This window comes from Stenella coeruleoalba, assembly GCF_951394435.1.
Source record: "Stenella coeruleoalba genome assembly, chromosome: 20".
Taxonomy (NCBI): domain Eukaryota; kingdom Metazoa; phylum Chordata; class Mammalia; order Artiodactyla; family Delphinidae; genus Stenella; species Stenella coeruleoalba.
Genome location: NC_137166.1, coordinates 18,555,255 through 18,568,352, shown reverse-complemented (window position 1 = coordinate 18,568,352; position 13,098 = coordinate 18,555,255). Strand labels below are relative to the sequence as shown.

Here is a 13,098-nt window from a genome sequence, read left to right as displayed (position 1 = left end):
TTTTTCATGCTTCTTTTGGTTGGTTGGACTCAGCTGATCCACTCATGTGGTGTTGGCTGGGATCACTCATGCCCCTGAATTCGGCTGGGAGCTCAGCTGGGGTAGCTCAAGTAGAGGATTATATGGGCTTTTCTCTCCAGCATGCTAGTTGGACATTTTCATGGTGGCTCAGGGCTCCAAGAGAAGAAAATTGGAAGTTACAGAGCTTCTTAAGTGCTAGGCTTGTAACTTACACAGCATCACTTGGCCACATTCTGTTTGTCAAGGCAAGTCATAAGGCTCACTCTCAAGGAGAGGGGACATAGTTACTCCACCCCTTAATTGGAGAAGTGGCATGTGAATACAAGAATGGGAGGAATTATTGTCAGCCCTCTTTACAGACAATATGCCACACTTAGTATTACATTTTTGTCGTACAAAAACATTTTTAATCCTAAAATTTAAATGGCAGAAAATAGCAATCGTATCTTTCTTTTTTGACCTGATTTTAGATAGTGATAGTTCTTCCTGGCAAATTAACAATAACTGTTTGCTGAGTTGTTTAGAACCACTAATTTCTAGTAAGCAAATAAAATTTGTATATTTTTTTCCCTAGTATTGACTGTGCAGGTATTTTGAAACTCCGCAATTCAGATATAGAACTTCGAAAAGGAGAAACTGATATTGGCAGAAAGAATACTAGAGTACGACTTGTGTTTCGTGTACACATCCCACAGCCCAATGGAAAAGTCCTTTCTCTGCAGACAGCTTCTATACCTGTTGAATGCTGTAAGTGAGCCTGTGATATTTTAAAGTTTTGTTTATAATAGGTTATTTTCTGTTTTGTTTATAATGTAATGTTTGGATCAACAGTAAACTGAGGGGGCTTCCCTGGCGGCACAGTGATTAAGAATCCACCTGCCAATGCAGGGGACATGGGTTCGAGCCCTGGTCTGGGAAGATCCCACATGCTGCGGAGCAACTAAGCCCGCTTGCCACTACTACTGAGCCTGCACTCTACAGCCTGCGAGCCACAACTACTGAGCCCGTGTGCCACAACTACTGAAGCCGCATGCCTAGAGCCCATGCTCCGCAACGAGAAGTCACTGCAATGAGAAGCCCGCGCACCCCAATGAAGAGTGGCCCCCGCTCGCCACAACTAGAGAAAGCCCGTGTGCAACAAAGACCCAACGCAGCCAAAACTAAATGATAATAAATAAAATTAATATTTTTTAAAAAATGTTTCCAAAAAAAAAGTAAACTGAGGGCTTCCCTGGTGTCGCAGTGGTTAAGAATCCACCTGCCAATGCAAGGGACACAGGTTCGAGCCCTGGTCCGGGAAGATCCCACATGCCGTGGAGCGACTAAGCCCGTGTGCCACAACTACTGAATCCGCGCATCTAAAGCCTGTGCTCCGCAACAAGAGAAGCCGCTGCAACTGGAGAAAGCCTGCATGCAGCAACAAAGACACAATGCAGCCAAAAATGAAAATAAATAAAATTTTTTAAAAAGTAAACTGAAGCCCAGGGTCTGGATAGCTGGTGTGATTTTCTTATATGGAAATAAGCTACGTGTTTAGGTGGAGGAGTACTGATCTTGGAGTTAGAAAGTGGCTTCTCATTATAATTTGACCCTAGGTAGCCTGTGTGGCTATAGACATTCTCTTGACCATAGCTTTCTTACTCATAAATGAGGAAGATGGGCTTGATGACTCCTGAGGACCAAATTATGAAGCTATGATTCTGACATTAAGTGTCATTGATACTTGGTCATCTTTGTTTCATTAAAATGTTGGAAGATGCCTGTCTCTGCAAGCTGACACTTTAGCTGAATAGGGACTTACAGGATTTTGGTTTTTGTTTTTTTTACCATAAATTTATGTACAACACCAGGTTGAGAAAGTGAATGCTTTTTCCCTGGTTTTTCAGAGCCAAGAAATGAGAAAAGGCCTAGAACCTGATATCTACTCAAGCCCTTGAGAACTGTGGACCTCTGGCAGGTTAGCTGATAGGACTGAAATATTGAGATTGCAATTTAGATTTTTAGAGCACAGACTTAGAAGTGTTCTAATTCCATGTCTTAATTTTGTGTAGGAGGAAACTGAGGCACAAGTATCTGAAGTGCTCCTCCCAGGTTATTTGCTTGTTGGTGTGACAGAGCTGTGGCTAGAACACAGGTTTTCTTAGTACTCTTTTGATTATGTTATATCATTTTATTTCTGTTAACCACATGCATTCTTAATTTGGGATCATACCTACTGTATTACTTTTCTATTTCCAGTCGACTGTGGGAATCACTGAGCAAATCCATGGTAATAGAATCACTGTAGAAGTAATTTTTGTATTAATTTTTAATAGATAATACAGGTACATGGTACAGAATTCAAAAAGAGTAAAAGAGTATAGAGTGAAAAGTAAATTTTCAAGTCAGCTAGTTCCCTTTCTTAGAAACAGCTATCATTGCCACAATCTTTGTTACCCTGCCAGACAAATGCCCATTTAAGCACATATTTCTCTAATTTTTAGCAACATAATTTAAATAATTTAAGTTCATAGAGTAGTTTGAGTTTTTGAGATGAATTTACTCTAAAATTATTCTGTTTTCTCTTTTAGTTTATTAAATTATTGTGTGATTATTGTTGAGAGTATAGAAAATGCAAAATGGTACAAAGAGTAGCATTAAAATCTTTTTTGTAATATCACTTCTCTGAGATAGTCACTATTAACCTTTTTTTGGATTTTTTTCCTTTTTTTTTTTGGTCTGTGTGTGTGTGCACATGTGCACGCACACAGTATTTGGTAGTTATAGTGGGAGTTTTCTCATATAGTTAAATATTCTTCAAAAATGCTTTTGGCACATGCATAATATTTTATTATGGCTATGCCACTTTGTGAACACATTTTTGCTGTTACTTTGAATGAACTTGTGATAGCTAGTTTCCACTATAAATATCTAAAACTTGAATTAGTCTTACTCCGTAGGCTAGTCAGTGCTTGTTTTTATGCCCCTTCTTTGTGAGCCATTTAGAACATAAGTAAGGACATAAGTGTTTTCTGAGATCTAGATTTGTGCTTGGTATTTTCTAAGTTGTAGCTCATCCTAAATCCCAGACCCATCTCCTATGAAACATTCTCTTTGAATAGGGCTGGGATCCTAATTCATATACCTTTTGTGTCTTAGTATTAAATAGTTGGAAGAGAGGGAATTCCCTGGTGGTCCAGTGGTATAGAATCCGCCTTGCAATGCAGGGGACGGGGGTTCAATCCCTGGTCAGGGAACTAAGATTCCACATGCCGCAGGGCAACTAAACCTGTGTGCCACAACTACTGAGCCTGCACACCTCAACTAGAGCCCGCGTGCCACAAACTACAGAGCCCACGCTCCTTGGAGCCCATGCGCCACAACTAGAGAAGAGAAAACCCACACACCACAACTAGAGAGAAGCCTGCGCATGGCAACGAAAGATCCTGCATGCCACAACTAAGACCCAACACAGCTAAAAGTAAATAAAATAAATTTATCTTCAAAAAAATAAATAGTTGGAAGAGGCATAGTCAGGGACTGCATGCTTCATAAAGGCAGTCAAGTTGTTTAAATTTCTTTAAAATGTTGTTCTGGCCAAACAAAACACAGCTGACCCTCAAAGCCACCAATTTTCCACCCAAGTAGTAGGACTAAAAATAGACCTGTTTCCAAAATGTGAAGAAGAAAGTGTAATCCACCCTTTTTGTTTGTCTTAATCCAGAGAGAAACCTAGTTATTGAGGCATTTGGCAGGAATAAACCCTTAGAGAACCTAAGCAGTCAAAAGAAGTATAATGTATAGCTTGAAACTCAAGCATTTTTTAAAAAGGAAAGAAAAGCCAGAAGTAGGATCTCCAGAAAATACAGCAACTTGAAATCAGTAGATATTAGAAAAAGGCAGCAACAAGGAAAAGTTAATAGTTTACATAATGACTTGTAGGCTTTAAGAAAAATTATGTTCCCATACCCTGGGAAGGAAGAGTATAGTGCGCTAAGAAGTATTTATGTTCATTTTTCAAAATTCTGTATTGAAATGTGTACTTCATGTATACTTCAGTTATTTAGAAGATGTCCAAAATGTAATCCTGATGCCTCACTGATGATCTAGTTATTTTCTTGATGAAAGAGCTGCTTGGTGTTTGTCCTTTAGAAACTTGTCTTCTTTTAATTGTATGCAATATAATTATGCATCTTCGGATTTAATTTGCTTTTTATAATTATATTAAATTTATCAATTTTAACAGACAAGTTGTGGGGAAGAAATGTAATAAGACAAGCTAAAAAGAGAAAAGTGGATGAGGTGAATGTGTTGGAGTCAATATAAGTTGTAGGCATTAATTAATTTCTCTTTATTAGTTTCTCTATAGTTGTAGTCTAAGAAAATTATTTAAAATCACATGACTCTAATAAATCTATTTTGTTTTCTAAATAGCATAGCTATTTTAGTGGATATTGTTACCATTGCCTTGCATTTTAAAAATCCAGAGTTGCTTCTTTTATAGCTAGACTTTGTCATTTACATATGAAAGAATGTAAACTAATATTTTGTTTCTTCTCAACTCTTAAAAAAAAAAACAGCCCAGCGGTCTGCTCAAGAACTTCCTCATATTGAGAAGTACAGTATCAACAGTTGTTCTGTAAATGGAGGTCATGAAATGATTGTTACTGGATCTAATTTTCTTCCAGAATCCAAAATCATCTTTCTTGAAAAAGGACAAGGTAAATAATATAAGATCTGAGTTGACTCAGACATAGAAAACAAACTTATGGTTACCAAACGGGATAGGAGGTGGGGAAGGATAAGTAGGAGTTTGGGATAAGCAGATACAAGCTACTATATATACTGTATAAACAACACGGTCCTAATGTAGAGCACAGGGAACTATATTCAATATCTTGTAATAAACTATAATGGAAAAGAATCGGAAAAAGAATAAATAAATATATATATATACACACAACTGAATCACTTTGCTGTACACCAGAAACTAACATAACGTTATAAATCAACTATAATTCAATAAATAAATAAATGGATAGATAGATAAATAAGATTTGAGTTGATTGAACTCAGACTAAGGGGCAAAAGGTTAAAGTGAATTATTCAGATGTTTCACTGACATTAATCACAAAATAGTTTTCTTAAAGCTATAGGCATCATTTACACAGATTTTACTGTAAACCAAACATTTATTAAATTTTCACATGAATATTAAGTTCTCATTAAGGATGTCTCAAAAGTAAAAGAGGGCTTCCCTGGTGGCGCAGTGGTTGAGAGGCCGCTTGCCGACGCAGGGGACACGGGTCCGTACCTCGGTTCAGGAGGATCCCACATGCTGCGGAGCGGCTTCGCCCATGGGCCGTGGCCGCTGGGCCTGGCGTCAGGAGCCTGTGCTCTGCAGTGGGAGAGGCCACAACAGTGACAAGCCCACGTACCGCAAAAAAAAAAAAAACAGAAAACAAAAACAAAAGTAAAAGAATCCCCCAATATTTCTTCAAGAGAATTGAAAATATAAGTCACACAGAAATTTGGACACAAATGCTTTTAGCAGCATTAATCATAATAGCCAAAAAATGTAAACATCTCAAATACTTATCAACTGATAAATGGATAATCAAAATGTGATATATTCATACAATGGGATATTATTTAGCCATAAAAAAGAATAAAGTACTGATTAATGCTGCAACATGGATGACCCTTAAAAACATTTTGCTAGGGACTTTGCTGGTGGTGCAGTGGTTAAGACTCCACACTCCCAATGCAGGGGACCCAGGTTTGATCCCTGGTTAGGGAACTGGATCCCGCATGCTGCAACTAAGAGCCTGCATGCCACAACTAAAAGATCCTGCATGCCTCAACTGAATATCCCACGTTGAGGCACGCTGCAACAAAGATCCCATGTGCTGCAACTATGACCTGGTGCAGCCAAATAAATAAATCAATAAAATTTTTTTAACTTATTAAAATTAATTTAAAAAATAAAAACATGAAAAATCTCAAACAACCTAACTTTACACCTCAAGGAACTAGAAGAAGTACAAATGAAGCCCAAAGTTAGTAGAAGGAAGGAAATAACAAAAATTACGGCAAAAATAAGTGAAATAGAGACTAAAAAGACAATAGAAAATATAAGTGAAACTAGGAGAGGGTTCTTTGAAAAGAGAAACAAAGTTGACAGACTTCTAGCTAGACTCACCAAGAAAAAAAAGAGAGGACTCACGTAAAATCAGAAATGAAAGAGGAAATATTACAGCTGATACCACAGAAATACAAAGGGTCATAAGAGACCACTGTGAACAATCATATGCCAAAAAATTGGACAGCTTAGAAAAAAATGGATAGATTCCTAGAAACATACAACCTACCAAAGACTGAATCATGATGAAATAGAATATCTGAGCAGACCAAATACTAGTAGGGCGACTGAATCAGTAATCAAAACCTCCCAACAAACAAAAGTCCAGGATCAGACAGCTTCACTGATGAATTCTACCAAACATTCAAAGAAGAACTAATACCAAGCCTTCTAAATTTTTCCAAAAAAACAGGAGAGGAGGGAACTATCCAAACTCATTTTTTGAGGCCAGCATTACCTTGATATCAAAACCATTACAGGCCAATATACCTGATGAACATAGATGCAAAAATCTTCAACAAAATATTAGCAAGCCAAATTCAACAGTACTTTAACAGGATCATATACCATCATCAAGTGGGATTTATTCCAGAGATAGACGGATGGTTTAACATTCACAAATCAGTCAGTGTGATACACCACATTATCATGATTAAAAAAAGCATTTGAGAAAATTCATCATCCATTTATGATTAAAAAACTGTTGGGGGCTTCCCTGGTGGCGCAGTGGTTGGGAGTCCGCCTGCCGACGCGGGGGACGCGGGTTCGTGCCCTGGTCTGGGAGGATCCCACATGCCGCGGAGCGGCTGGCCCCGTGAGCCATGGCTGCTGAGCCTGCACGTCCGGAGCCAACGGGAGAGGCCACAACAGTGAGAGGCCCGTGTACCGAAAAAAAAAAAAAAGAAAACTGTTGGGCTTCCTTGGTGGTGCAGTGGTTGAGAATCCGCCTGCCAATGCAGGGGACACGGGTTCAATCCCTGGTCCGGGAAGATCCCACATGCCGCGGAGCAACTAAGCCTTCATGCTGCAACTACTGAAGCCCACGAACCTAGAGCCCATGCTCCGCAACAAGAGAAGCCACCACAGTGAGAAGACAGTGCACCTCAACGAAGAGTAGCCCCTGCTCACCTCAACTAGAGAAAGTCCACGTGCAGCAACGAAGACCCAACACACCAAAAATAAATAAATAAAATAAATAAATGTATTAAAAAAAAAAACCTTAAAAAGCTGTCAACAAAAAGGTTGTAGAAGGCATGTACCTTAACATAATAGAGGCCATATGTGACCAGCCCATAGCTAATATCTTAATGGTGAAAAGCTGAAAGCTTTTCCTCTTAAGATCAGGAAGACAAGGATGCCCACTCTTGCCACTTTTATTCAACATAGTATAGGAAGTTCTAGCCAGAAAAGTTAGGCAAGAAAAAGAAATAAAAGGTATTCCAATTGGAAAGGAAGAAGTAAAACTGTCACTGTTTGCAGATGATGTGGTATTATATATAGGAAGCCATAAATCTCTGTCAAAAAAACTGTTAAAACTAATAAATTCAGTTAAGTTGCAGGATATAAAACAAATATACAAAAATATGTTGTATTTCTATATAATAATGTACTATCAGGAAGAGAAATTAAGAAAATATCATTTACAATTGCATCAAAAAGAATAAAATACCTAGGAATAAATTTAACCAAGAAGGTGAAAGACCTATGTATCAGAAACTACAAGATGTTAATGAAAGAAATTGAAGAAGACACAAATAAATGGAAAGATATTCTGTGCTCATGGATTAGAAGAATTAATATTGTGAAAATGTCCATATTACCCAAAGCAATCTACAGATTCAGTGCAATCCCTATCAAAGTTCCAATGGAATTTTTCATAGAAATAGAACAATCCTAAAATTTCTGTGGAACTGTAGAAGACCCCAAATAGCCAGAGTAATCTGGAGAAAGAAGAGCAAAGCTGGAGACATCACACTCCCTGATTTCAAACTATATTACAAAGCTATAGTAATTAAATTAGTATGGTATTGGCATCAAAACAGACATATAGATCAATGGAACAGAATAGAGAGCCCAGAAATAAACCTACATGTATATGGTCAATTAATATAAAACAAAGGAGCCAAGAATACACGATGGGGAAAGAACAAGTTTCTTCAGTAAGTGGTATTGGGAAAATTAGCCACATGCAAAAGAATGAAAGTGGGCCACTCTCTTAAACCATACACAAAAATTAACTCAAAATGGATTGAAGGCTTGAATGTAAAACCTGAAACCGTAAAACTAGAAAAATGCATAGGTGGTAAGCCATAGCATAGGTCTTGACATGATTTTTTGAGTGACACCAAAAGCAAAAGCATCAGAAGCAAAAATAAACAAGAGGGACTACATCAAACTAAAAAGCGTCTGCACAACAAAGGAAACCATCAACAAAATGAAAAGGCAACCTACTGAACGAGAGAAAATATTTACAAGTCATATATCTGATAAGGGGCTACTATCCAAAGCATATAAAGAGCTCATATAGCTCAATAGCAAAAAAGCAAGCAATCCCAATTAAGAAATGGGCAGAAGATCCCAATAGACATTTTTTTCCAAAGAAGATCACAGATGGGCAACAGATATGAAAAGACGCTCTACATTGTTAATCATCAGTGAAATGCAAGTCAAAACCATAGAGAGATACCACCTCCCACCTCTTAGAATGGCTGTTATTAAAAAGACTAGAAAAAAACAAGTGTTGGCAAGGATGTGGAGAAAAGGGAATCGTTGCATACTGTTTGTGGGAATGTAAACTGGTGCAATCACTACAAAAAAATACTTTGGAGGTTCCTCAAAAAATTAAAAGTAGAACTACCATATGATCTAGTGGTACACTTCTGGGTATTTATCTGAAAAAAACAGAAACACTTAACTTGGAAAAAACATACACACCCCTGTGTTCATTGCAGCAGTATTTACAGTAGCCAAGGCTAGGTTAAGGACCCTGACCTCTGTGCTCTTAGTACATCCAGAATGCACCTTTATTAGTTATTGTAACCACCACATTTCATTATAATGAACTGTTTATATTTACCTTTCATCCACAAACTGAAGGCAGGGTATCCTATCTCCATTATCTCAGCAACCCAAAGTGCTTGGCATGTTGGGACCCAGCAGATGATTGCTGAACTGAGCTGTAGTTCTGAGCATTTGTCTGTAGTATTTCTTGTGCACAAGGGTAGCTCTTAGCTATATTGGACTGGAAGGTGATAGTCACAATCTAGACAGCGTTTCATTGAGTCTTCTGATATTTTCACAGACCAGATGAAGTCATGCTAGCTGTGAAGATACTTGTATGGGTTAGTCACTGGGTAAATGCCCATGACATAAAAAGAATGCTGGAGTGAGAGCTCTAGTAGCAGGTGGGGCTTTCCCCAGGTAAATAATTCACTTGGGATGAAGAGACAGAAAATGTGCTGGCCAGATCTTTAGGTGACACAAATCTGGAAAGCCTAGGAAATAGTTCATAAGACCATCAGTATCTAAGAAGATCTTGACGAGCCAAGCAATCCTAGAAAATGAAGTCTAGTAGGGGGAAATTAACGTAACAAGGGTTGGGGGTTAAAAAAAAAAGCCAGCTGCATAAATACACAGTGTGGGAACTTGAGCTTGGCAGTAGGAAATGTGGCAGACAGAGGGACACTGCTGGCCACACACTAAGTATATGAGTCAGCATGGTGTAGCTGCTCCAGAAAACTTTTATTAACAGAGACACAGCATCGCCACAGAATTTGGCAAGAGCCTCAGTCACACTCTATAATTTCTGGATCATTTCTCACCTTTTCTACTCAGTCCTGAGCCTGGTGCATTTGGAGGGAGACGATCACACTGGAGGAAAATTCAAAGAAGAGTAACCAGGAAGGCTAAAATATTGTTTAAGGGATAAATGCAGAACTGGGGGTACTAGCCAGCAGAAAAGGAGACACAGGCAAACAGAGCTGCTTTTAAACATCTGAAGTATTGTCTCACAGAAATGCTCAAGATTTTGGGGTGATGGCTATAAGGAATAGTGCTTAGACCAGGGTTGGATACTAGTAGGAGACAGATGTCGTCTATCATGAAGATAGATGCAATTTTCTAGCAGCAGTTACTATTCCAAAGATGAAATGGGTTACTTGGTTAGGGAGTGAGTTTCCCATTACTTAAGGCATACAAGCAGAAGTTGACCACCACTTGATAGAGGTGTTTTCAGAAGATTTTCAAACATCATTTAGTAGAATAAACTCTCTGGGCCCTGTGAACTTGGGCAGCCCAAGATCTTTCTCCACATTTTTTCCCCATGGGTACACATTTTATTTTCATAATGGAAGTCAGCGAGATAAAGATTCCTTTTGCCAATAAATTTGTGATACTAAATACATTAGATTTTGTATGCTTTTTGACTTGAATTCCTTTTAACTGTAAATTGTTTCTGTCAATAGATGGACGACCTCAGTGGGAAGTAGAAGGGAAAATAATCAAAGAAAAATGTCAAGGGGTAAGAAGTTTACTTCTTTAGAAATATGTAAGAAACTTAATGAGAAAATTGGATAATGCTGCTTTATGGTATAGATGAGGAATCTTACCTGTTGAGTAATGGAAAAGTAAATTAGAATTTTTAGAAGTTTGGATGTGAGATAGATACTTTCCTGGTACTAAAATTAAAGTTTAAGAAAGATAAACAGTTGGGTGTCTTTCTTCCCCAATTTTGTGTATAGGAAAGGAGAAATTAGAAATGAAAGATTATTAGAAGGTTCTTATACTGAAGTTATTGATTTATTTCTCTGAATTCAGTGAAGAGATCAAACAAATTCAGTGAAGAACTTATACAGTGGGCAAAAAATAGGAGGAGGACAAGCCCTCGGGGGGTTGTGTATTTAATACACTACTTCCAACTCCTTCACATTAAGCCTTCCAGGAATCAGCACTGAAAGTTGTGGTCCCTTCATCCTGGTTGGAATGAAGACAGAATTTTTTCTGGGCTAGATAGTACCACTTCCTACAGTGCTCTCCAAAGACCTAGAGAAGTTAGATTAAGGATTGCAGTTGAGGACTTCCCTGGTGGTCCAGTGGTTAAGACTGTACGCTGCCAATGCAGGGGGAGTGGGTTCAGTCGCTGGTCGGGGAACTGAGATCCCTACATGCTGTGCGGCGCGGCCGAAAGATTAAAAAAAAAGGATTGCAGTTGATTTGGGGCTAAAAGTTTTCACCCTGCATATGTAAAATTATTCTTAATATAGATGCAGATTTTGCGTATTGCCAGTTTAGAACATTTTGAATATAAAGTTTAAGATAAGGGAGTTCCCTGGTGGTCTAGTGATTAGGATTCGGTGCTTTCCCTGCCATGGACCAGGCTCAATCCCTGGTTGGGGAACTGAGATATCCTGCAAGCTGCACAGTGAGGCCCCCCCCTCAAAAAAAATTTAAGATAAGAAATCTAAACTGTAACACAACTTGGGAACTATTAAACTTGATTAAAAATGAGAACAGACTTCCACTTAAGATGTATAGTAATACATAATATTTATTACAGCAAAATATCTGGCTGTATAATATGTAAGACTTTTGATTTCTGCTACAACTAGAAACCCAAGTGGGTGAGTGAAAAGCAATTTCTCCCTTAATGGTTTACTTGAAAGAGCTTTTCTCTGTTAAGACTGAAGTATCCATAGAGTAAATCTCCAGATGACTTATATACCAGTTTATTCGCATAACGAGCCTGAATAGTTAAGACTCATGAGACGTGTTGAGTTTAGCAGGTGCATTTCATTTTTAGTTCTGAGTGTAACACAATCTTGCTTTCCATGCTCCTTAGGCTCACATTGTCCTTGAAGTTCCTCCATATCATAACCCAGCAGTTACAGCTGCAGTGCAGGTGCACTTTTATCTTTGCAATGGCAAGAGGAAAAAAAGCCAGTCTCAACGTTTTACTTACACACCAGGTACGAGGAGTTGTTGTGATGGTTTACTATAGAGCTTTCTTTCATAATGAATAAAAAGTTATTCAATGAATCCTGTATTAGAGTGTTTAAAGGTAGGGTCCTTATAATCAATAAAAATCCCAATGCATGCTTAATCTGTAAAGTTTGTATTGACTTTAAATATTAGATCTGATAGAAATTGTTATTTTGTAGTCACTTATTATAAGGAAATTAAAAGATTGTATCAATAGATTTGAAGTCTGTTTTTCAGGAGTTATCAAAAATCACCAGCACTGTTGGAATAGTAGGTGTTTATGAATATGTGTGAACTTCCCTTGTGCCCTTCCAGTGCCCTTAGCACTGCAGAAAGGCAGTGTGCCTGTTTCATAGTGTCTTCATCTCAACCATTCCCAATCAAAACGGAAAATGTCTCATTAAATTTTCATTTGGCAAGCAGCAACTGTAGCATATATTGACTTTGTGGGAATATAACATTGATGGCAGAATTCCTGATTTTATAGAGACACCATAACAAAGGAGGCTTTCACACCTTTTTCTGCAGCAGTTCTAGTGCTGTAATTTTCCAGATCTGGATTGTGACACATGAATATTATATGCAGTAATTCACGCTGATGTTTACATACTTAGAGAACAGACATTTATAGAGGTCTTCTCTGTGTTAGGTGCTGCATTTGTCACCAGAACATATAATGATAAAAAAATCATAGTGAACCTTATTCTTCAAAACTTGTTGTAAAAACTTTTAAATGGTTTATAGTAAATGAAAAGAACAAACACATGAATTTGAGAGGGTATTGGTTATTAGTCATTCATTTGTCATCATATTCTTTAAAGCCTGGCTGTATTTCATTTAGAGCCTCTGAAGGCCACTTATATTCCAGAATCTGAAAATTATTATTACTTGATCTTGTTAATATATTACTTGGTAATAAAATATTTCAGATAATTTTCAAATAGAATATAAACCTTTGAAAACAAAAGATTTTGATTAGC

General features: G+C 37.8%; 1 protein-coding gene across 1 annotated transcript in view; it reads left to right on the top strand.

Moving 5' to 3' along the window:
- The window catches only part of NFATC3 (nuclear factor of activated T cells 3), a 134,741-nt gene that overhangs the window by 83,468 nt on the left and 38,175 nt on the right, over positions 1 to 13,098 (top strand). The window contains 4 exon segments of the mRNA XM_079906388.1: positions 596 to 768; positions 4,581 to 4,721; positions 10,606 to 10,661; positions 11,979 to 12,105. Coding sequence (XP_079762514.1) covers positions 596 to 768; positions 4,581 to 4,721; positions 10,606 to 10,661; positions 11,979 to 12,105 — 497 coding nt within the window.